Here is a 22,037-nt window from a genome sequence, read left to right on the forward strand (position 1 = left end):
GCAGAGAGCCCGATGCGGGACTCGATCCCAGGACCCTGAGATCATGACCTGAGCCGAAGGCAGCGGCCTAACCCACTGAGCCACCCAGGCGCCCCTAAGATTTTATTTTTAAGTAATCACTACACCCAACATGGGACTTGAACTTAAACCCTGAGGTCAAGCATTGCATGCTCTAGAGACTGAGCCAACCAGGTGCCCCACCCCACGTCTTTCTTTAACCCAAATGCTGCTGCTGTTACCTGGGTTTTTTAGGTTCACTGGAGAAAGGTGTTTATTACAGGTATGTCCATATATAATCATGCTAGTCTATCCATAGAATCAAGGTCCTGAAAGATTCTATCAAATAACTCCTCTGAAATAATCCAGGAAGAGTGTATAGAACAACTTGCAAAAAGTTGTGATGCTCTTAAAAATGACATAAAATTCATTGTATATTCTGTTTTTGTGAGGTAAGTTAGAGGACTTTCATGTTATTACATGCTAATGCATTGCTCATAGGGCAAGAGCTAACGTAAGGTGGTGTGCCCCCAGTTGTGAAAATGCAGCATTTAAAAAAATATATTTCATTATTTACTTATTTATTATTTATTTATTTTAGAGAGGAAGGGGGAAGGATAGAGGGAGAATCTTAAAAGCAGGCTCCATGCCCAGCACAGAGCCCAAAGAGGGGCTCAATCTCACAAGAGTAATTTCTGTAGTAAAATGTCATTAAATTGGGCTTATTTTATAATTTTATAAAATTCAAGTATTCTAACTAATGTTACCATTATTTATGAGAAGTGACTGTCATGAGTCAGCTAAAGTCATTTTCATTAAATGATATTTTCCTTGCTCATTTTAGTTTTGATAACATACTAATTTGAACTAACTATATACTTCATCATCTGTCTGAATGTTTTAGGCAAACTGAGCTGTTTCACAGAACAGAATTATGGTGTTGGATATTCCTTTTAATACTATAATTTGTTGGGGTGCCTGGGTGGCTCAGTGGGTTGGGCCGCTGCCTTTGGCTCGGGTCATGATCTCAGGGTCCTAGGATCGAGTCCCGCATCGGGCTCTCTGCTCAGCAGGGAGCCTGCTTCCTTCTCTCTCTCTCTCTGCCTGCCTCTCTGCCTACTTGTGATCTCTGTCTGTCAAATGAATAAATAAAATCTTAAAAAAGAATACTGTAATCTCTTGGAGTCCTCTTTTAGATGCTGTCTCAAATTCTTTTTAGATCTAAGTTATGTATAACAAATTTAGAAGTAAATTATGAATAATAATGGTACAGGTGCCATCCTTCCAATATAGTACTGTTTAGCTACCATGTTTTCAGTTTTCTTCTTCTAATGCATCTAAAATTGAATTGGCTAGGTTGGGTTTGATTTGGTTTGGTTTGTAGCTGTATCACACTCTGGCTCATACCGAACTTGCAAGCCAGGACTACTTTATCTAGTACTCGTTTGATTCTGATGTTGATAACTCAAGTTGGGAAAAAGAGCATCATTTTAGAGTGGGATAATGATGAGCTCACTTTTCATACTAGTTCAGTTAGTTGCTGGTGGAATGTCTAACAAATGGAGATGTTATTAAGACCGAGATCTGGTTTGGACAGAAGATAAAAAGTAAATGTACAGAGAGATTTGTGATTTTTAGGTGATAATTAAAACTGTCGGAGTGTTTTTGTATGGAGATGAAGCAGCAGTGGGACGTCTATTGCTTTTTCATACAAACTCAAGCAGAAGCTGTTCGCAGTACCTTTAGCCCTTTCATTAGTATATACTTTTCAGTCTCAGTGGTTATCTCAAAACCTTTAAGGGACAATTTAGGGGATTACTGAAATAATTAATTTTATAATTTTGTTTCATTAATTAATTCCTAAGATAAGTTTATTAGTCCCCGAGAGTCATAATATTGCACAGAAAATAGTAATACTGGTTTTGTATTTGTCATGTATCCTCTTAGCTGTTTATGGAATGTCCTGTCATATTTATCAGATTTATTAAAGCATGCATTATATTTGAACAGTGACTGTAACTTGAAACATCAGTTTAGGAGATTAATTGAAGGTTACTGGGAGATGATAAGGTAACAAATACTATAAATTAATCATTTAATTTCTTTCATTTAGATATACAAGAATTTGATAACTTGTTGCTTCCAGTGATGGGAACTGAGCCACTGAGGAGGGTAGGGTGTGGGTGGCCAGTTGCCTTTTCACTTTGTACTCTTCTGTGCTATTCACATTTTGAACCGCGGAATGATTTTACTTTGGGAACAGATAAAAGATATTTAAATTTTGAAAATTGCTATATTTACTTCAAACAGAAGGCAGTACGATTGTGTTAGTATTGACACTTGAAGTTAGAAGTCATGATTTCAAATCTTAATTTCAACCATCGCCTGGCCAACTGACATTAGGTGACTCATTTCACCTCTTTGAATCAGTTTCCCATTTGCCCTGCTTACATCTCAGGATAATTGAGTTCACTCAAGTATGTGAGGCACACACTCTGATAGGTGCTGAGAGGAAACACCTTTTCAATCATGTGGGCATCAACTATCAAGTGTAGAACTAGACTCCCCCCGCCCCAATTTTTTTTTTAAGGTTTTATTTATTTGAGAGAGAGCACAGCGGGGTGGGGGGGGCGGGGGGCGGGGCGCAGCGGCGGGGGAGGGAGAAGCAGACTCCCCACTGAGCAGGGTGCTCCAGAACTAGACAAAATTTTGACCTATTTTGATAAATCCTATATGTTTTGAAGATTAGTCAGAAGAAAAAAGATTAGTAGGAAGAATTTACAGTAGCAGCTTGAGAGTGGTAAGGAAGAGGTTAGTGTGGTCCTTCCAGAAGACAAAGACAGTTGAGTTTACGAAGAATAAGTGAAGTGGGGAAAGAGGATAAGGAGTGAGAGAAGGTATTTTGCTAAGAAGAGCTCCAGCTCCATCTCATCTGATGTATGTTTGTGTGTAGCACATTTTTGTTTTATCTATTTTAAGACAGTACTGTATCATGTTCTTCCTCAGTTTTGCTAGTCCCCAAAATTTTGGCTATAGCTATTAGTTGAAATTTGGGGAAATCTGACTTCGGACTTCACAGTGAACGCTAAAGAGTTAGTAAAGAATCACTAAAACTCGACCAGATTTTTAGTACATACATTTTACTGTATAGACCATAAGTATTAAATCATCAGATTCTGATGTCAGCCTTCATTTCTTTCTTTCTAAGGCACTAGTGAGAATTCCTAATTCAGGGGCTAAGGCTCTAATTTGCAATCCACTTGTATTTTCCCCAAATGAGTAGATTTTTATTCCCTTCATCTTTTTTGGTGTTTTTGTCCCCATATACTTCTGTATTTCTTCTGTGTGCCTGGTATCTCATTACTATACCCTTAGTCTTCAAAAGCCTAAAGTCTTTTACTTTGATTTTTGTGACTGCTTTTTCCTGGTGTAAAACTTGTTACCTACTTTATTTGCTAAGTCATGTATATAACTTTTTCTAATCTTGAATATTTTTTTCCCTCTTCAGTGGGAAAGATAAAAACTTTAAATCCATTTAAATCCATTTAAAATTTGTTGAGCTCCTAATTTATAAGTACATACAGTTTCCTTGATGCCATATTGTTTCCTTGGTAGCACCATTAAATGGCTTACCCCAGAGTAGTTTATAGACTTTTAATGTTGAACTACCTAATACCCACTCTCCTGTAAGTTACAGTTTAAGGGCATTTATATTTTACTATTTAATATTTGACATCCAATATTTTGTAAGTTAAAGAAGCAATTTGTAAATTTCCAATTTACAAATTGAAGATTGTATTTATTATGGATATTAGCCTCTGTAACCAACATGGCTATTAAAAACAAGCACAAATGTTTAAAGTTTTACACGGGTTTAGTTTTTTGTTTTGTTTTGTTTTTTAAAAGATTTTATTTATTTATTTGTCAGAAAGAGAGAGGGAGTAGCAGACACAGGGAGAAGTAGGTTCCCCGCTGAGCAAGGAGCCCCATGTGGGACTCAATGCCAGAACGCTGGGATCACCATCTGAGTCAAAGGCAGTGCTTAACCGACTAAGCCACCCAGGCATCCCATACACAGGTGTAGTTTTAAGTGAGAAATAGAGACTTTTGCACAAAATTTATATAGAGTATTTGTTAAAACTGTAGAAGACATAAAATTGGGTATGTAGGTACTTCCTCTTTACGTTTTTCATGTGTATTTGTAAATGGGAAGAAAAAGATGAGGTATCTCAATCTTTGAGTGATTTAGCAGTTCAGAATGAACGAGTAAGAAAGCATTATTTCATAATTGCAGTACAGGCTTTTGCTTTTAATGACTCTTTCACTTCAGATGCTTTAACTTCAGAGTAACAGAAAATCAAGCTGTATGTGGGTTAAACAGTATGGATGTTCATCATCTCATACAATAAACAGTCTAGAGGTAAGAGTTAGTTAACTGAGTAGATTGATACCATCATCAAAACCTCAAGTTCTCTGATACCCCAGAATGATCTGTCATTTTAGGCTGGATCCTCATGGATCCCATGGTACCTGCCACAAGTGACAGATGTCACAGGTGAGAAAATGGAATTATATCTCCTTATATTGCATTTGCAAAGAATAGCAACCTTCTCAGAACTGTTCCCCCCGCCCCCCCAATGAATAGCCGTTTTGTAGCTTTGGCCACAGTTGGGTCACTTATACATGCCTAAGCTACCACATGGCAGGGGTGGCTTCTTTCTTTGAAGGATCTGGCTGCTTGGATGATCATAAAATTCTGTGAGCAGGTAAGAAGTGGCTGTTGGGTAGGAATCAGTAATGTCAGTTGCAGTGAGCCCATTTTGTTCTTTTTTTTTTTAACGTGTTCAAATGTTTAATAATTATTTTTAAAAGTAAATACATCAGTAGTAGCTAAGAGTAATAACTATGGAATAAAGCAGTTCTTTGACACTCAGCAGCTATGAGAACTTACACAAGCATATGAATTTCAGTTACTACTAAAATGGGAATAATAATGGTACATATTTTATAGGGTTGTTTTGAGAATTAAATGCCATAATGCATGCAGCATGCTTTGACTTAGTATTTGGCCCATAGTAAATGATCACTGTGTGTTAACTGCTTTTATTTTCATATTTTAATTTTAACTTACCTTGAATGATTGAAGCTTTTGCCTAAATCTATTATATATTATGTTTTATGGGATGCCAATATTATAACTATCTCTTCTTGAGTTTTAATTGTTGAACTTTACCATAGGTCTTGTTTTGGGGGAAGCAAATTTGATGATGGCGGTTGAAACACTTAAACATCAGAAGTCATTCATCCAACCTACCTTCTTTACAAATGCTGCTCTCTGTTTTCAGCATAATTTTGATTATTATTATCATTTTTGATCAGTTTCATGAAGTAATACAGCTTACATTATACTCATTTCTGAAATATTGATCCTGCTTTAGTTCTATTTAAATATAGACTTTTTTTTTTTTTAAAGATTTTATTTATTTCTCAGAGCATGCACTAGCAGGGAGAACAGCAAGCAGAGGGAGAAGCAGGCTCCCCACTGAACAGGGAGCCCAATGCAGAACTCAATCCCAGGACCCTGGGATCAGGACCTGAGCTGAACGCAGATGCTTAACCAACTGAGCCAACCAGGTGTCCCTACACATAAAGACTTCGGACAGCATTGTGGGGAGGGATAGTTAACAAGGGACTGTAAAATGGGAATGATACTTAAATAGGCCTGTAAGTATTTAATGCAATAAAGTACTTAAAGGTCTGTTCATATTAGGCCCTCAATAAAAGTTTCTTTTCTTCCTTATCTCTCATATGACGAACATCTCAAAAGTATTGTTTGTTTCTTCAGAGGCAGAAGAGATTGTTACCAGCTTGTCAGTAAGGGTGAATGATATCAATCAAGATAAAGAAAGTCATGCTAGGAATTTCAAACAGGGACTTAATACAGGAAATTGATTATGTAGGTGTTGATATAACTTTAATGAAATGCTAAAATTTCATTGGCTGACCAGGGGTCAACTTAGCCATCACTTATATCATGGTTTCTATGAGAAAAAAATAGGTAGGCATACCTTAACTTTTAAACAAACATTAAAACCACAAATATTTCAAATAAGTTGGGAAAGATGTATTTTGCTCATAGTTCTTCTCTGACAGTTGAAAATGAATAAATAGATTATATATTATTTTAAATATGGTATATAGCATAGGATTACGTTTCTTTTTAAGTGGATGCTAGGCTACCCAAAGGAGATTATTCTTAAAAAGCAAGTTAAATGAATTTTCTTTTTCATTAATTGCTTCATAGTACAACCGTAACTCTGGAGGTGGAGGGTGCTTTTCCTGGAGTTTCTGGTTGTCCTTTTTTTTTTGCCTAATTGAGGGGGTGGAAAAAGATGTGGCTTCCATTTATCTTCCACTCATTGTATCTGTTCCTTAGAATCTATTCCATTCTTCTTCTTAAAGATACTCTTGTAAGAGTCCACGTTAAGATTCTAGGCCAAGCCTACTGCACAGTTTCAATCCTGGGATTTTTTTTTTCTTCATTAGACCATTGTATTTATATTAACCATTTTTTTTTCTTGATTTTCATCTTCAATTTGCTGGAGTACATTCTTAAGTATATTTCTCAGAAAGAGGGAATTGCAGAAATTTTTGAACTTTTATAGAACTAAAAAATATTCCCCTGGCCTGTGACTTATTTCATCAGTTATCCATATGACTTAATAGTCTCCTTCAGATCTTAACTCACATATCCTCTTCTCAAAGAGGCCTTCTTTGACTGTCGTATTTTAAATTGCAAATCCTGTATATTATCAATCCATCTTCAGTGATTTTTCTTTTAATGTACTTAACACATGCTAACATGCTATATATTTTGTTTATTTTATTTATTCTGTTTCCCTAATAAAATGCTATACAGCAGAAATTTATGTAGTTTTGTTCACTGCTACATCCTTGTGATACAAAGTCATGCCTGGCACATAATAGCCCCTCAGTAAATAATCACTGAATGAGTTAGTTAATGTTTCCCTCACTATTAACAATTACAAATCCAAGTTATAAGTCATTTTCTCTTAGAACTTTTAAGGGATTGTTCCATTGTCTTCTGGTATCTAGTGTTATTAATGCAAAATGTAACATCAGTCTCTCTCTTTTTTTCTTTTTCCTTTTATGGGTGACGTGTTCTCCCTTTCAGAGCTTTCATTTTCAGGGGTACCTGGGTGGCTTGTCAATAAAGCATCTGCCTTCGATTCAGGTGATGATCCCGGGGTCCTGAGATCAAGCCGCCCAGGGAGCCCGCTTCTTCTTCTCCCTCTGCTGTTCCCCCATTTGTGCTCTCTCTCAAATGAATTAATAAAATCTTTAAAAAGAAAGCTTTCGTTCCTGGAAATTTTAGATCTCTGGAAATTTTCAGCATTGTATATAAAAGTGGGTTTTTTCATTTATTCTAGTTACTACATAGGAAGCTCTTTAAATTAGATTATTGTTTTTTTTTTTTCCAGCTCTGGGAAATTATATTCTCTTTTTTTTTTTTTTTAAGATTTTATTTATTTATCAGAGAGAGAGAGGGGGAGAGAGCGAGCACAGGCAGGCAGAGTGGCAGGCAGAGGCAGAGGGAGAAGCAGGCTCCCCGCCGAGCAAGGAGCCCGATGCGGGACTCGATCCCAGGACGCCGGGATTATGACCTGAGCTGAAGGCAGCTGCTCAACCAACTGAGCCACCCAGGCGTCCCAGGGAAATTATATTCTTAAAAAAAAAATTCTTACCCTCTTTTTTTTTTCTGTAGTATCAACAACTATTGATTGTCAAATCTCTTTTCCCTTCATGTGCCATTTTCCACATTTTTCTCTTTTTAATTTTATATCTCTTTGAAGTTTGATATGTTTATAATAAATGGTAAAATCTGGCTACCATTTTCTTTGACTAAAATGAATTACAATAGGCTATAATAGGATAGATTGTGTTAATATTTGTATTTTGTTTATTACTAATAATATTGAATGGCAGTGGTGGCTTATCACATCAGTAGAAAAAGGAAATATTCATCAGTAAGTGATCTCTGGCTTATTGGAAGAGGACTTGCTCTAATTTCTTATCAGACACTATATATTTTAAATATTATGTAATAAAATATTACACATCCATAAAATGTATGAGTAGAGATGTTTGTTATTATTTATAATAATAATAATTTGTTATTATTTATAAGATGTTAGTATTATTTATAATATGTGAATGGCCTAAATGGACAATAAGGTAATACTTTATTAAACTCTCATACTGGTACTGTGAAATGCTTTGTGACTATTAACAGCAGTATTTTTCAAAGAATGTTCAGTAATACTGAAAATGATACATTGAGCATAGCATAAAATATAAATGTGTTGAATCATTATGTTGTGTACCTAAAAGTAGTGTTAACAGTGTATGTCAACTATACTTCAGTAAAAAAGACAGAAAGAAAATGATGTATTATACCAGTAATTTGTGTCTACACACACACATATAAATTTTCACATGTGCTTAAAGAAAAGGACTAGTGGAAAATATTCAAAATGTTAATACAGCTCCATATTCCCATATATGAAACCATTGGGCCAATATGTATTCCTGAATTCCAAATTTTTTAGATTTTAGAACATAAATCTATGTTTTCATAACATCTGGAGAAGTACTCTATAATCAAACATGTATTGCTGCAGTGAAACGTGACTATTCACATTAAGTAGGATACATAAAGTTTATAATTTCATGTCAGTGGAGGTTACATTTTGCTGCTAAATCAAATTATGCCAAACTTAATTTTAAAGTTTCCTTTTAAACCTTTTTTGGATTTCGGAATTACATGCATTTTGGTCAATAATTATTTAAGCAAGGAAATTATGAATTTGTTTAATTATTTTTATAATTTTTCACATATTTCTAGGAACATATAAATATGTATGTCACAGGAAAAATATATTTTTTTTAAGATTTTATTTATTTATTTGACAGGCAGAGATCACAAGTAGGCAGAGAGGCAGAGAGAGAGGGAGAAGCAGGCAGAGAGCCCGATGCGGGGCTCAATCCCAGGACCCTGAGATCATGACCTGGGCCGAAGGCAGAGGTTTAATCCACTGAGCCACCCAGGCGCCCCAGGAAAAATATTTTCATAAAAATTTCAAAACTATGATTTTATATAATTAATTGAATTAAGCTTTCCTACTAAATCTTAGCCTTCTCTAAAAGAAGGGAAAAGAACCAAATTCACTGGAAGATACTCATTCAGTGATTTAACAAATACTTGTCCAGTAACTATTTCTTTTTAAAGATTTTATTTATTTATTTGACAGAGAGACGGCACAAGCAGGCAGAGTGAGAGAGAGAAGTAGGCTCCCTGCCAAGCAAGGAGCCTGACCTGAGACTTGATTCTAAGACCCTGGGATCATGACCTGAGTCGAAGGCAGCCGCTTAACTGACTGAGCCACCCAGGGGTCCCTACTAACTACTGTTTTTTTTTTTTTTTAAGATTTATTTATTTATTTATTTATTTGACAGAGATCACAAGTAGGCAGAGAGGCAGGCAGAGAGAGAGAGAGGAGGAAGCAGGCTCCCTGCCGAGCAGAGAGCCCGATGCGGGCCTCGATCCCAGGACCCTGAGATCATGACCTGAGCCGAAGGCAGCGGCTTTACCCACTGAGCCACCCAGGCGCCCCCCTACTAACTACTATTTTTTTTTTTTAAAGATTTTATTTATTTATTTGACAGAGAGAAATCACAAGTAGATGGAGAGCCAGGCAGAGAGAGAGAGAGGGAAGCAGGCTTCCTGCTGAGCAGAGAGCCCGACGCAGGACTCGATCCCAGGACCCTGGGATCATGACCTGAGCCGAAGGCAGCGGCTTAACCCACTGAGCCACCCAGGCGCCCCTAACTACTATTTTAATAAACATAAATAACCTTACAAGTTATCAGAGAAATTAATATTTCAAACTATGATATATTTTCAGAAATTTAATAATTCTGACAATTCCAGTTGTTTATGAGGATGCCAAGGAGCACTAGGAAATTTTGTACAGTGCAGGTTGGGTATCAGTTGATAAAAACCATTTTGGAAAGCAATTTGATAATATCTGGTGAAGTTGAAGTTGCATATATTTCTCTGTAAAATCTCTTTCATGTCATGTGACTTGTCATTAATACATTGATTTGTACAGTTCACTTCTACTGCATCTTGCCCCCTAGCATTTTATTCTCTATAATTTTATATTACTGGGTTCTTACTACCTGTGATTTTTTTTTTTCTTTTTCCAGGGCAGTGCATGTGCTGTTCAATAACTTGCTTCCTGAGCCTTTTCACAAAAAAAGGGCTTTTTAAACAAAAACTTTACTTTTGGTTTTTTGGATTTTTTTTTTTTTAAGATTTTATTTATTTATTTGACAGAAAGAGATCACAGAGAGGCAGAGAGGCAGGCAGAGGCGGGGCGGAAGCAGGCTCCCTGCTGAGCAGAGAGCCCGATGCAGGGCTCCCAGGACCCTGGGATCATGACCTGATCCGAAGGCAGAGGCTTTAACCCACTGAGCCACCCAGGGGCCCCTACTTTTGGTTGTTTTGATATGCCAATAGCCATGCAAATACTCAGCACCTTTACTTATCAGATGTGGTATGTAGTTAAGAGTCCTTTAATTTTGCTGGGGTTATTACTATTTTCTGAGGACAGGTACAATGGAGAATAGGATGACTTGGATTATGAACCAAAATTATTTGTGACCTAGGCATGGAATCCATCTCTTTCATTGCATACTTTCTCTAGAATCACAGCTTTCTTATTTCAGTATAATGTGATAAACACTAAGGTGGTTAAGAGGTGTTGGGTAGAACTAAATAGAGGTCTTCTAAGTCAGGGGTCAGCAATGCTTTTTGTAAAAGAACAGTTAGTATATATTTTAGGCTGTTTGAGCCATACATTTCTATCACAACTACTCATTTGCTATCGCTGCATGAAAACTATTCAGAGATGATATATAGATGAACGAGTGTGGCTGGACACAGAAATTTGAATTCCATGTGATTTTTACAGGACACAAAATATTTTTATAATGTATTAACCATTTAAAAATAAGCTTAGGGGCGCCTGGGTGGCTCAGTGGGTTAAGCTGCTGCCTTCGGCTCAGGTCATGATCTCAGGGTCCTGGGATCGAGTCCCGCATCGGGCTCTCTGCTCAGCAGGGAGCCTGCTTCCTCCTCTCTCTCTCTGCCTGCCTCTCTGCCTACTTGTGATCTCTCTCTGTCAAATAAATAAATAAAATCTTTAAAAAGAAAAAAAAATTAAAATAAAAATAAGCTTAGTATTAAAAATATTATTTAAATCACATAAAATTATCCATAGCTCTCAAGTTATACAAAAACAAATGGCAGGCAAAATACCATTCATTGGCCATGGTTTGTGAACCCTTGTTGTAAGACTTTTAATTACAGGATGTTAATTGAATGTGCCTCTTTTGGTTACCCATTCAATCTCCGCTACTTTCATTTACTAGGAGAGTTAGTAACCTCCTAGGTTTTAGGAATAATGAAAATATAGTGGTGCCTGGGTTGCTCAGTCAGTTAAGCATCTGCCTTCTGCACAGGTCATGATCTCAGGGTCCTTGGATCACTTCCAGTATGTGGCTCCCTGCTCGGCGAGGAGCCTGCTTCTCAACTTCTCCCCGTACCCCCAACCACACCCCACATGTGTGCTTGCTCGCTTTCTCTCAAATAAATAAGATCTTTAAAAAAAAAAAAAAGGAATAGTGAAAATGTCATTGCTAATCCAACTGGCTTCTGAGTATACTTGATATCCTGAATAAAAATCATGATGCTATAAAGTTAATAAAAATAACAGTAATAACACTGTTGTGTTGACGATACACAGGTTCCTCCAGCAAAGATTCAGACTCAGTTGCTTATACGAACCGCGTATAAGGCCTGAATGTTTAGGAAACAGGAAGTTGTGTGAATTGGCTCAAAATGAACAGCACATGCCTCCTCTGAAAAAAAAAAGCAGTAGCCACCACATAGCTCTGTCCTGTAGAGGGAAAGAAGCCCCAGTGTTCCTGATGAAAAACATCCAAGAGAAATCAAGACCTACATAAATCAAGACCAAATATTAGTTGAATTAAGTCTCCTAGTTGTTTAATGTAACATATCTGGTTTTTTTATTCTTTTTTAGAACATTTTAATTTAAATTTGGTTAATATATAATGTATTATTGGTTTCAGAGTATAGGCCTGTGATTCCTCAGTCTTACATAATACCCAGTGCTTATTACATCATATGCCCTCCTTAATGGCCATCACCCAGTTACCCCATCTTTCCACCCATCTCCCCTCCACCAAACCTCTATTTGTTTCCTATGATTAAGAGTCTCTTGTGGTTTGTCTCCCTCTCTGGTTTCATCTTGTTTTTTTGTCTTCTTTTCCACTATGATCCTGTTTTGTTTCTTAAATTCTATTAAATTCCAGTATCAATGAGATAATATAATTGTCTTTCTCTGGCTTATTATGCTTAGCATAATACACTGCAGTTCCATTCACATCTTTGCAAATGTCAAGATTTCATATTTTTGATGGCTGCATAATCCTGTTTCTGTGTGTGTGTGTGTGTGTGTGTGCGCGCACGCGCGCGCGCATACACCACATCTTCTTTATCCATTTATCTGTGGGTGGACATCTGGGCTCTTAGCATAATTTAGCTATTGTGGACATTGCTGGTATAAACGTTGGGGTGCAGGTGCCCTATCGAATCACTACATTTATATCTTTGGAGTAAATACCAAGTAGTGTAATTGCTGGGTTATAGAGTAGCGCTATTTTCAACTTTTAGAGGAAATCCATACTGTTTTCCAGTGTGACTGCACGAGCTTGCATTCCCACCAACAGTGTAGGAGGGTTCCCCTTTCTCTGCATTCTTGTCAACATCTGTCATTTCCTTACCTGTGAATTTTAGCCATTCTGACTGTTGCAAAGTGGTATCTCATTGTGGTTTTGATTTGGATTTCCCTGATGCCAAGTGATATAGTGCATTTTTTTCATATGTCTCTTGGCTGTTTATATGTTTTCTTTGGAGAAATATCTATTCATGTCATCTTCCCATTTCATGACCGGATTGTTTTTGGGGTGTTAAGTTTGATAAGTTCTTTATATTTGAATACTAGCCCTTCATCTGTTATATCATTTGCAAATATCTTCTGCCATTCTGTCTGTTGTCTTTTGGTTTTGTTGACTGTTTCCTTTGTTGTGCAAAAGCTTTTTATCTTGTTGAAATCCCAATAGTTTATTTTTGCCTTTGTTTCCCTGCCACTTTGCTGAATTCCTGTATGAGTTCTAGCAATTTTGGGATGGAGTTTTTTGAGTTTTCCACATAGAGTATCATGTCATCTGCAAAGAGTGAGAGTTTGACTTCTTTGCCGATTTGGATGCCTTTTATTTTTTTTTTTTCCTGAGTGCTGAGGCTAGAACTTCTAGTACTACGTTGAACAGTGGTTGTGATAGTGGGCATCCCTTTCATGTTCCTGACCTTAGGGGAAAAGTTCTCAGTTTTTCCCTATTGAGAATGATATTCACTGTTGGCTTTTCGTGTAAGACTTTTATGATACTGAGGCATGTTCTTTCTCTCCCTACACTGCAAAGAGTGTTAATCAAGAAAGAATGCTGTACTTTATCAGTACCTTTTCTGCATCTGTTGAGAGGATCATATGGTTCTTGTCCTTTTATTTATGTAGTGTATCACATTGATTGATTTGTATCACATTGATTGATGTTGAACAAGGATGAGGGGAAATAATCCATATTGATGGGTCTGGGTGTTGCTTTTTTTGTCCAGTCTGTTACCCTGTGTCTTTTGATTGGGGCATTTAGCCCATTTAGATTCAAAATAACTATTGAAAGATAGTGCTATTGTATTGCCTGTAAAGTCAGTGTTTCTGCACATTGTCTCTGTTCCTTTCTGGTCTGTGTTACTTTGGGTTCTCTTTTGCTTAAAGGATCCCTTTTAATGTTTCTTGTATGGCTGGTTTGGTGATCACAACTTCTTTTAGTTTCTGTTTGTCCTGGAAGCCTTTTATCACTCCTTTTCTTTTGATCATTCATTTATCCTGGCTGGATAAAATATTCTTGGCTGCATATTTTTCTCATTTAGCACCGTGAGTTACCATGCCAGTCCTTTCTGGCCTTCCAGGTCTCTGTGGATAGGTCAGCTGCCAATCTAATGTTTCTTAACATTAAGAACAATTCTTTTAGGTTTCAGAACTCTTGTCTCAGCTGCTTTCAGGATTTTCTCTTTGTCTCTGAGATTTTTAGGTTTCACTATTATATGTCAGGGTGTTGACCTATTTTTATTGATTTTGAGGGGTTTTTCCATGCCTCCTAGATTTTGATGTCTGTTTTCTTCCCCAGAGTGGGGAAGTTCTCTGCTGTAATTTGCTGCAGTATACCATCTGCCCCCGCCTCTCTCTTTCCTCTTCTTCTGGGATCCCAATTATTCAAATATTGATTTGCTTTATGGTATCACTTACCTCCCACGTTCTCTCCTCCTGATCCAGTAGTGGTTTATCTCTCTTATTATCAGCTTCTTTATTTTCTATTGTTTGATCTTCTGTATCACTAATTCTCCCTTCTGCCTCATTTATCCTAGCAGTTAGAGCCTTCATTTTTACTGCATTCGACTTGGTTGGATTTTAGTTCTTTTATTTCTCCAGAAAGGGATTCTCTAGTGTCTTCTATTCTTTTTTCAAGCCCAGCTAGTATCATTATAATTATTAGTCTGAACTCTAGTTCAGACATCTTACTTTTGTCCATACTGATTAAGTCCCTGGAAGTCAGTACCACCTCTTATTCTCTTGTCCGAGATGAGTTTTTCTGTCTTGTCATTCTGCCCAGTAAGGAGTAGAAATACTAAAATGGCAAAAATGGGCCCAGAGAAATATACACTAAACAAATCAGATTAGACCTGAAACAAACAAATCCCAAAACAAACAAACAAAACAAAAAGTAAAACTAAAATTAAAACACACACATACAGAGGCACCTGGGTGGCTCAGTGGGTTAAGCCTCTGCATTTGGCTCAGGTCATGATCCCAGGGTCCTGGGATTGAGCCCCACATTGGGCTCTCTGCTCAGCAGGGAGCCTGCTCCCCCCCCCCCCCCGCCTGCCTGTGGTCTCTCTGTCAAATAAATAAATATTAAACACATACACACACACAAACAAAAATCAGAATATAATCAGACAGGTGGATGGAACAGAGCAATACACTGGGTCCTGTGTGTGTTTTGGTCTGTCAGAAAACTAGATCCCAAAATTGTAAAGAAAGGAAAACTTACATATGTAGAAAATAAAATTAAATACAATGAAATGATAGAATGTAACTGTAAAAATGAAAATTAAAAGGCAAGAGGAGAAAAAAAGAAAAGGATTATACACAGGTTAACAGAACAGAGCGATATCTTAAGTATATTTGGGCTGGTTTGTTAGAAGAAACTATGTCATAAAATTGTAAAGAAAGAAAACTTAGGTATATACAAAAATAAAATTAAATATATTGAAAGGATAGAATGTATCTGTAAAGATGAAAATTCAAAAAGGCTTTAAGATAACAAAAAAACCCAAAAGACAAAGAAAAAAGAAGAAGAAAGTATATGATCAGGTAGGTGAAAAGAACAGAGCCATACACTAGATTCTGGATATATTTTGGTCTGTTGGAAAAAACTGAATCCCGAAATTACAAAGAAAGAATGCATACATTCACAATAACAAAATCAAATACAATGAAAGAATGGAATATAAGTATAAAAATGAAAATTTAAAAAGGTTTTTTAAAAGTTGATAAAACATGATTGGTTGTAAAAGGGGGGGGGCAGGGATTGAGAGGCTAAAGAATCATGGGGGTAGAAAACACTGAGTTTTAGATGCTGTATTGCCCAGCACTGGAGTTTTGCAATTCTCATTGCTTGCTCAACTTGGTCTTGGTTGGATGTTCTTGCTGATCTTCTGGAGGAGAGGTCTGTTGCATTGATTCTCAAGTGTCTTTGCTCCAGGAGGAATTGCACTGCTCTTGCCAGGGGGCCAGGCTAAGTAATCTGCTGGATTGCTATATGTGGCTTTTGTTCCCTGAAGGCTTTCCACACCACTTTCAAGAATGAGAATGAAAGGGGCACCTGGGTGGCTTAGTGGGTTAAAGCCTCTGCCTTCGGCTCAGGTCATGATCCTGGGGTCCTGGGATCGGGCTCCAAATCGGGCTCTCTGCTCAGCGAGGAGCCTGCTTCTCCCTCTCTCTCTCTCTGCCTGTCTTTCTGCCTACTTGTGATCTCTCTCTGTGTCAAATAAATAAATAACATCTTTTAAAAAAAGAAAAAAAAAAAAAGAATGAGAATGAAATTGATGGCCTCCCAGTCTCCAGCCTTGGAGCCAAGAGCCTGGGGCCCCATTCCTCATTGTGCCATCAGGGAAAAACAGTCAGTCACTCCTGTCGGCCTGGTCTGTGCTGTCTGTGCTCTCCCAGCCTGCTACTGAGTGTTTGTATTTCAGGCATGGGACCCCATTTTGAGTCCCCAAACTCTGAAGGCTCCTGTAGTACACATTTGTGGCTCTCCTTCGGCAGGGTAGGAAGGGCGATCTCACTGGTTCTGCCATTTGCTGGGCCTCTTCTCAGAGAATAGTCCCCTCCCCATCCCGGGGTGCACAGTTTATGGCACCCTAGACCTGAGAGCCCGCTCCTGGGCTTGTTGATTGCAGCCAGCTTCCCTGCTCCAATGCCTGGTTGCTCTGTCACACTCAGGCACCCCTGGTCTTTCTGTGACCCTGGGGATCCTGAGACCACACTGTCCCACCTAGGATTCTGCCCGCTTTGCCACCTGAGCACCTTTCAGGCAGGGATGTTCCTCACTGGAGCAGACTTCTAAAAGTTGTGATTTCCAGTAGCCGGCTTACCTGCTGTTTACCCTGCAGTTTATCTTACCATATACTGCCTCATTCTCACTTCTCCGTAACTTCTACCATAAAGTGGTTGCTTTTCTATTTGTAGAGTTGCAGCTATTATTTTCTTAGCTCTCTGGTTGAGTTCATGGGTGTTCAGAATGATTCCTGAGACCAGATGTTCCTACTGTTCTGCCATTTTGGACTCTTCCTCTCTGGCTTCTTTGACTTAGCACGATGTTTTCATTGATGTTGTACCATTAGTCAGTACTTCATTTCTTTTTATTGCTTAATATTACTCTGTCGTATGGGTATATTATATTTTATTTATCCACCATTTCATAGACTTTTGAGTTGTTTTCACATTTGGCCTCTTATGCGTAATGCTGCTTTGAATAATCCTAATATCAGAATACATATTCTTTGGGGGTTTTTGTTCGTTTTTTGGTGGGGAGGGGCAGAGAGAGAAGGAGAGAGAGAACCTTAAGCAGGCTCCTTGCCAGCACAGAGCCCCACACAGAGGTCAATCTCACAACCCTGATACCAAGACCTAAGCCAAAATCAAGAGTCAGATACTTAACTGACTGAGCCACCCAGGTGCCCTAGCAAGTAGTGTTTTTTTTGTTTTTTTTTTTAAGCTTATTTGACCACTTAGATACCAAGGAGTAGTTTGGAAAACATCAGACTACATATCTAAAAATGACGTTAATGCCATACTTACATAGTTAAAAGTCTTAAGTTATTTATCACTTCCCTAATGATTATCATTTCTTAAAGTTTCTCCTTTGTCCTTTTTATGCCTATCCTTTTCTGTTGCTCTGATTTTTGCAATTTCCTCTCGTGTATTTGTCTACGTACTGAAAGTGACCAGATTTTGAAATTGCTGTTTCTCTGTCGGTGTGGGTTTGAAACACTAATAGAAAATATTTTCAGGGGTGCCTGGGTGGCTCAGTGGTCAAGCCTCTGCCTTCGGCTCAGGTCATGATCTCGGGATCGAGCCCCGTATCGGGCTTTCTGCTCAGCAGAGAGCCTGCTTCCCCCTCCCCACTGCCTGCTTCTCTGCCTACTTGTGATCTCTCTGTCAAATAAATAAGTAAAATCTTAAAAAAAAAAAGAAAGAAAGAAAATATTTTCAGTTAATTATGCCTTTAAAATACAATGTTATGACTTATTTTTGTACTTGTTATTTTAATAGCATTTACAAAACTTGAAAAGAGAGCAATGTTTAGAGAATTACAACTATTAGATACATTTTTGTTGTCTTTCTAATTGAATTTTGCTTTATTCCAGAAAATTTAGAAAATATTGCTTAAGGAATAACTAGTGAACTTTAAAATTATTCAAAATTGAAAAGACTGGTAGACTTTGATCCAAATTAGGAAAGATGGCACCATTACAATGGAGAAGCATATGAGGATGATGAACATCATCATAGAGGTGGTATTCATTGTCAGACCTCGTAATGAGGCCAGTGAATAACACTGACTATTATCATTTTATATGTGGTAGTGAATTGGTGAAGGGCTGTAATCATAATTCACTACTTGGCTATTGGGGTTTTTTGTATTATTTAGCTATAGGAATGTTTTAAAAGTCAAATGAAGAATAAACTCAAATGTAAAAGCTCGAAGAAAAATTTAACTCTCAACTGACCCCTGTACCACAGATCATTAGGGCTCTTCTTCTCAGATAACCAGAAATAGTACTTTCCCAAGTACTGTTATTTCCCTTATTGTTTCTTGAGTATCCTCTGTTATTTGTTTATATTCATTGCCCTGCATGGAGCTTGAGATTCTTTACCCCTTTGTTCCTCCCTTGGCACGCACATACTCTTTCTCTATCTAAAATAAATAAAAGTCTTTTTTTTTAATGTTTTGAAATAAACTTAAAAATCTTCATTGTAAATGATTAGACAGAGGCCATTCTCTAATAATGATTTTTAAATGCTAGCTCAGCAACACAGTTCTAGAAATTAGTAAGTAAGCCAGATGGAGAAAGCTTCTTTTAATACATATGGACTCTGAAAGCTTTTTATTCTGCTGTTTAGATGTTGTTTATATCAGAGTGTTAGTGTTTTCTTGAACTACATTTTTATTTTATATTAAAACTTTGATAAACCAGGATTAGAGGGGATTGAGTTATTATGATCGATTGCACTTTGGTTATATGAGGAATAATCAGTAGAACTTTGTATTTCTCTCTTTCAGTTTATTGTTGATCTTTATCAACACCTTTTCTTGTTTTAGTAAATAAATATGTGTTTCCACTGTTTGTCCCTAGGAGAATCATGTCTAAATGATGTACCCCAGTCCCTCACACGAGGAAGGTCAGGCATAAAATTAATTGAATAGTAAATACTTGTTAAATAGTTTTGCTTTTGAAAATAATGTTATCCTTCCTTATTTTGGATTTGGCATGCAATGTACTGATTTTTTTTTTCCAGTGAGCTGAGCTTTTCCCCATTATGTTCCAAATACACGTATAAAAGTTTGGAAAATACATACTAATTAAAAGGCAAGACAAATGTTAGTACATAATAATTTTGAGTGTTTTTACATTGTAAATACAAATATTATCGCAGAACACGTTTTTATTTAAAAACTTAAGAATTTTGTGCTTTGAAGATTGTACTTGATCTAGACAGGTAGAGGACTTAAGGGCCTAAGGATCAGACTTCTATCTGTGGCTATTTTTCTTTCCTCCTCTCCTCCTCCCCTGCCAGCACACATACTTTGGTATCTTAAGTATGTTTTATATTTACATTTTCTTTGTTTCCCATGTTCTTTTTGCTAGAGAAAAAGTTAATTCTTGGAACCATTTTTGGTTTATTTATAGATTGGTCAAAGAAAAAATGATGTATGAAAAAGAAGCAAAACAGCAAGAAGAAAAAATTGAAAAAATGAAAGCTGAAGATGGTGAAAATTATGCCATTAAAAAGCAGGTAAATTGTATCTTTAATAATAATAGCTAACATTTACAGAATACCATGTTAACTAATACATTAACAGCCCTTTGAGAAGGTGCTGTTATTTTCTTCTTTACTATTAATTTAAAAATATGGAAATACGGGTTACATAGTTTGCCTAAGTCACATAACCACCAAGCAGTATAGCTAGGGTTTGAATGCAGGAGTTCTGGGTCTAAAATTTGTACTCTTATCCATTAAGCTATCCTGCCTCTCCATTTTAAGTATTAAATATAAAAAATGAGGGCACCTGTCTGGCTTAGTCAGAAGAATATGAGATTTTGATCTCAGGGTTCTGAGTTTTAGCCCCACATAGTTCGTAGAGATTACTACAAAAAATAAACTCAGAGGCGCCTGGGTGGCTCAGTGGGTTAAGCCGCTGCCTTCGGCTCAGGTCATGATCTCAGGGTCCTGGGATCGAGTCCTGCATCGGGCTCTCTGCTCAGCAGGGAGCCTGCTTCCCTCTCTCTCTGCCTGCCTCTCCATCTACTTGTGATTTCTCTCTGTCAAATAAATAAATAAAATCTTTAAAAAAAAATAAGCTCAAAAATACTTAATATATAAATGGCCTAATCTTATATTAAATGTGCTTGTATGTTAAATTTACAAATACTTTCCCCAAACTGATGAGAAGACCACCAAAATAAGTATATATATTATACTTTCAGTGGCTTCTTCTAATTATCCTCATGACAAATTTCGGTCTCCTTTTTGATACCTGCTTATCCAACCTTCTCTCTTGCTGTTCCCTCCCTGGACCTCTTAGGTCCAGCCTTTTTGTTGCCTGCACATGCTCTTTCCTTTGCCTCTGACATACTACATGTGTATGAAATGCTCTCCTGCTTCTCCTACCTACCCTTTCTTTATAAATTTCTCTTTATCTTTTAAACATCCCGTACCTTCTGCCTCAGCACTGAGATAGATATCCCTCCTCTGTTCTCCCTTAACATCTTATTTATTCCCATCAGAGCATTTATTGAATAGTCACTCTTGGCTGACACTTGTTCATAATTCCTTCAGAAAATAGAAGCTATTGGGAGCTTTGTCTTTTCCTACCACAAAATCTTTCAACCTATCTGCATCTGTACCTGTACTATTTTCCTTCCTGTTAGAATGGATTATGTTCCCTAACCCTTGTTAAAACCGTCAGTGACATTATTTTCACATTTTTGTCCTCATCTAACATAGCTTCAACAGCATTTGACACAAGTAACCACTCTCCTTGAAGCATTTTTTTAATATTATTTTCTTTGCTAGAATAATAGCCTCCTAGTTTTCCTTCTGTTTTGCTACCATTCCTCAGTCTCCTTTGCTGAAACTCTCCCTCCCCCTCTGTGTGTGTGTGTGTGTGTGTGTGTGTGTGTGTGTGTGTGTGTTAACCTTTAAGCGTTCTTTCTGCAACCTCTGGGTCTTAAGTTCATACCATCATAAAACTTCATTTTTATGTTCACTCATTTATTCACTCAACAGATATCTATTGAATCCCCTGCTACTTGCCAAATACTGTTCTAGACATTCTTTTAGGCATGACATTAAAAAGAACAAAACAGAAACAAAAAAACTAGTCCCTACTTACTTGGTGTTCATTCTAGTGCCAGTATCCCCCCAATCTATATCTCTGGGCTTGACCATTCCAGACATGTATATATTCAACTAATCACCTGTTTGGCATATTCTCTTGAGTGTCCAAAATAAAAATCATGGTCTTACCTCAAGTTAACCCACCTTCCTAAAACAAAATCTGTTCCTTCTCTTGTTACCCATCTTCAGTAAATGGTATCTCCAGTCACTGAGATACCTAAAAGCAAAAATTTAGTGGCTCTCTTCTTGATGCTTCTCTCTCTTTCCTAATAACCACATCTGATATCCACAAGTCCTATTTCTTATTTCTTCCTTTTCTTTCCTTTCTACCATTGCCCCTAATCCATTCCACTCTCATCTTTCGCCTGTACTATTGCAAAAGCCTCCTACTCAGCACACCTCTGTCTCTTGAAACCTCCTTTCCCTCCCATCACAACAGCCAGATTGATGTCTAAAATGGTATGTCAGAACATTTACTTTTTTACTTAACATCCAGTGTATAATGCATGTAGAATAAAATCCAGATGACACTTAGAAAAAGGCTTATACAGATTATATCTCAAGACT

The 22,037-nt window shown here is 37.2% G+C and overlaps 1 protein-coding gene across 2 annotated transcripts in view; it reads left to right on the top strand.

Annotated features, from left to right (window-relative positions):
• TBCA (tubulin folding cofactor A) overlaps nt 1-22,037 on the top strand; it is an 81,386-nt gene that overhangs the window by 39,447 nt on the left and 19,902 nt on the right. Inside the window, exon 2 of one of the 2 annotated variants that reach the window (XM_032335891.1) lies at nt 19,760-19,865. In XM_032335891.1, the coding sequence (XP_032191782.1) occupies nt 19,760-19,865 (106 nt within the window). Of the gene's footprint in view, nt 1-19,655; nt 19,866-22,037 lie in introns of those variants that run through there. The other variant, XM_032335890.1, reaches the window with a different exon arrangement.

This window comes from Mustela erminea, chromosome 3 (genome assembly GCF_009829155.1).
Source record: "Mustela erminea isolate mMusErm1 chromosome 3, mMusErm1.Pri, whole genome shotgun sequence".
Classification (NCBI taxonomy): domain Eukaryota; kingdom Metazoa; phylum Chordata; class Mammalia; order Carnivora; family Mustelidae; genus Mustela; species Mustela erminea.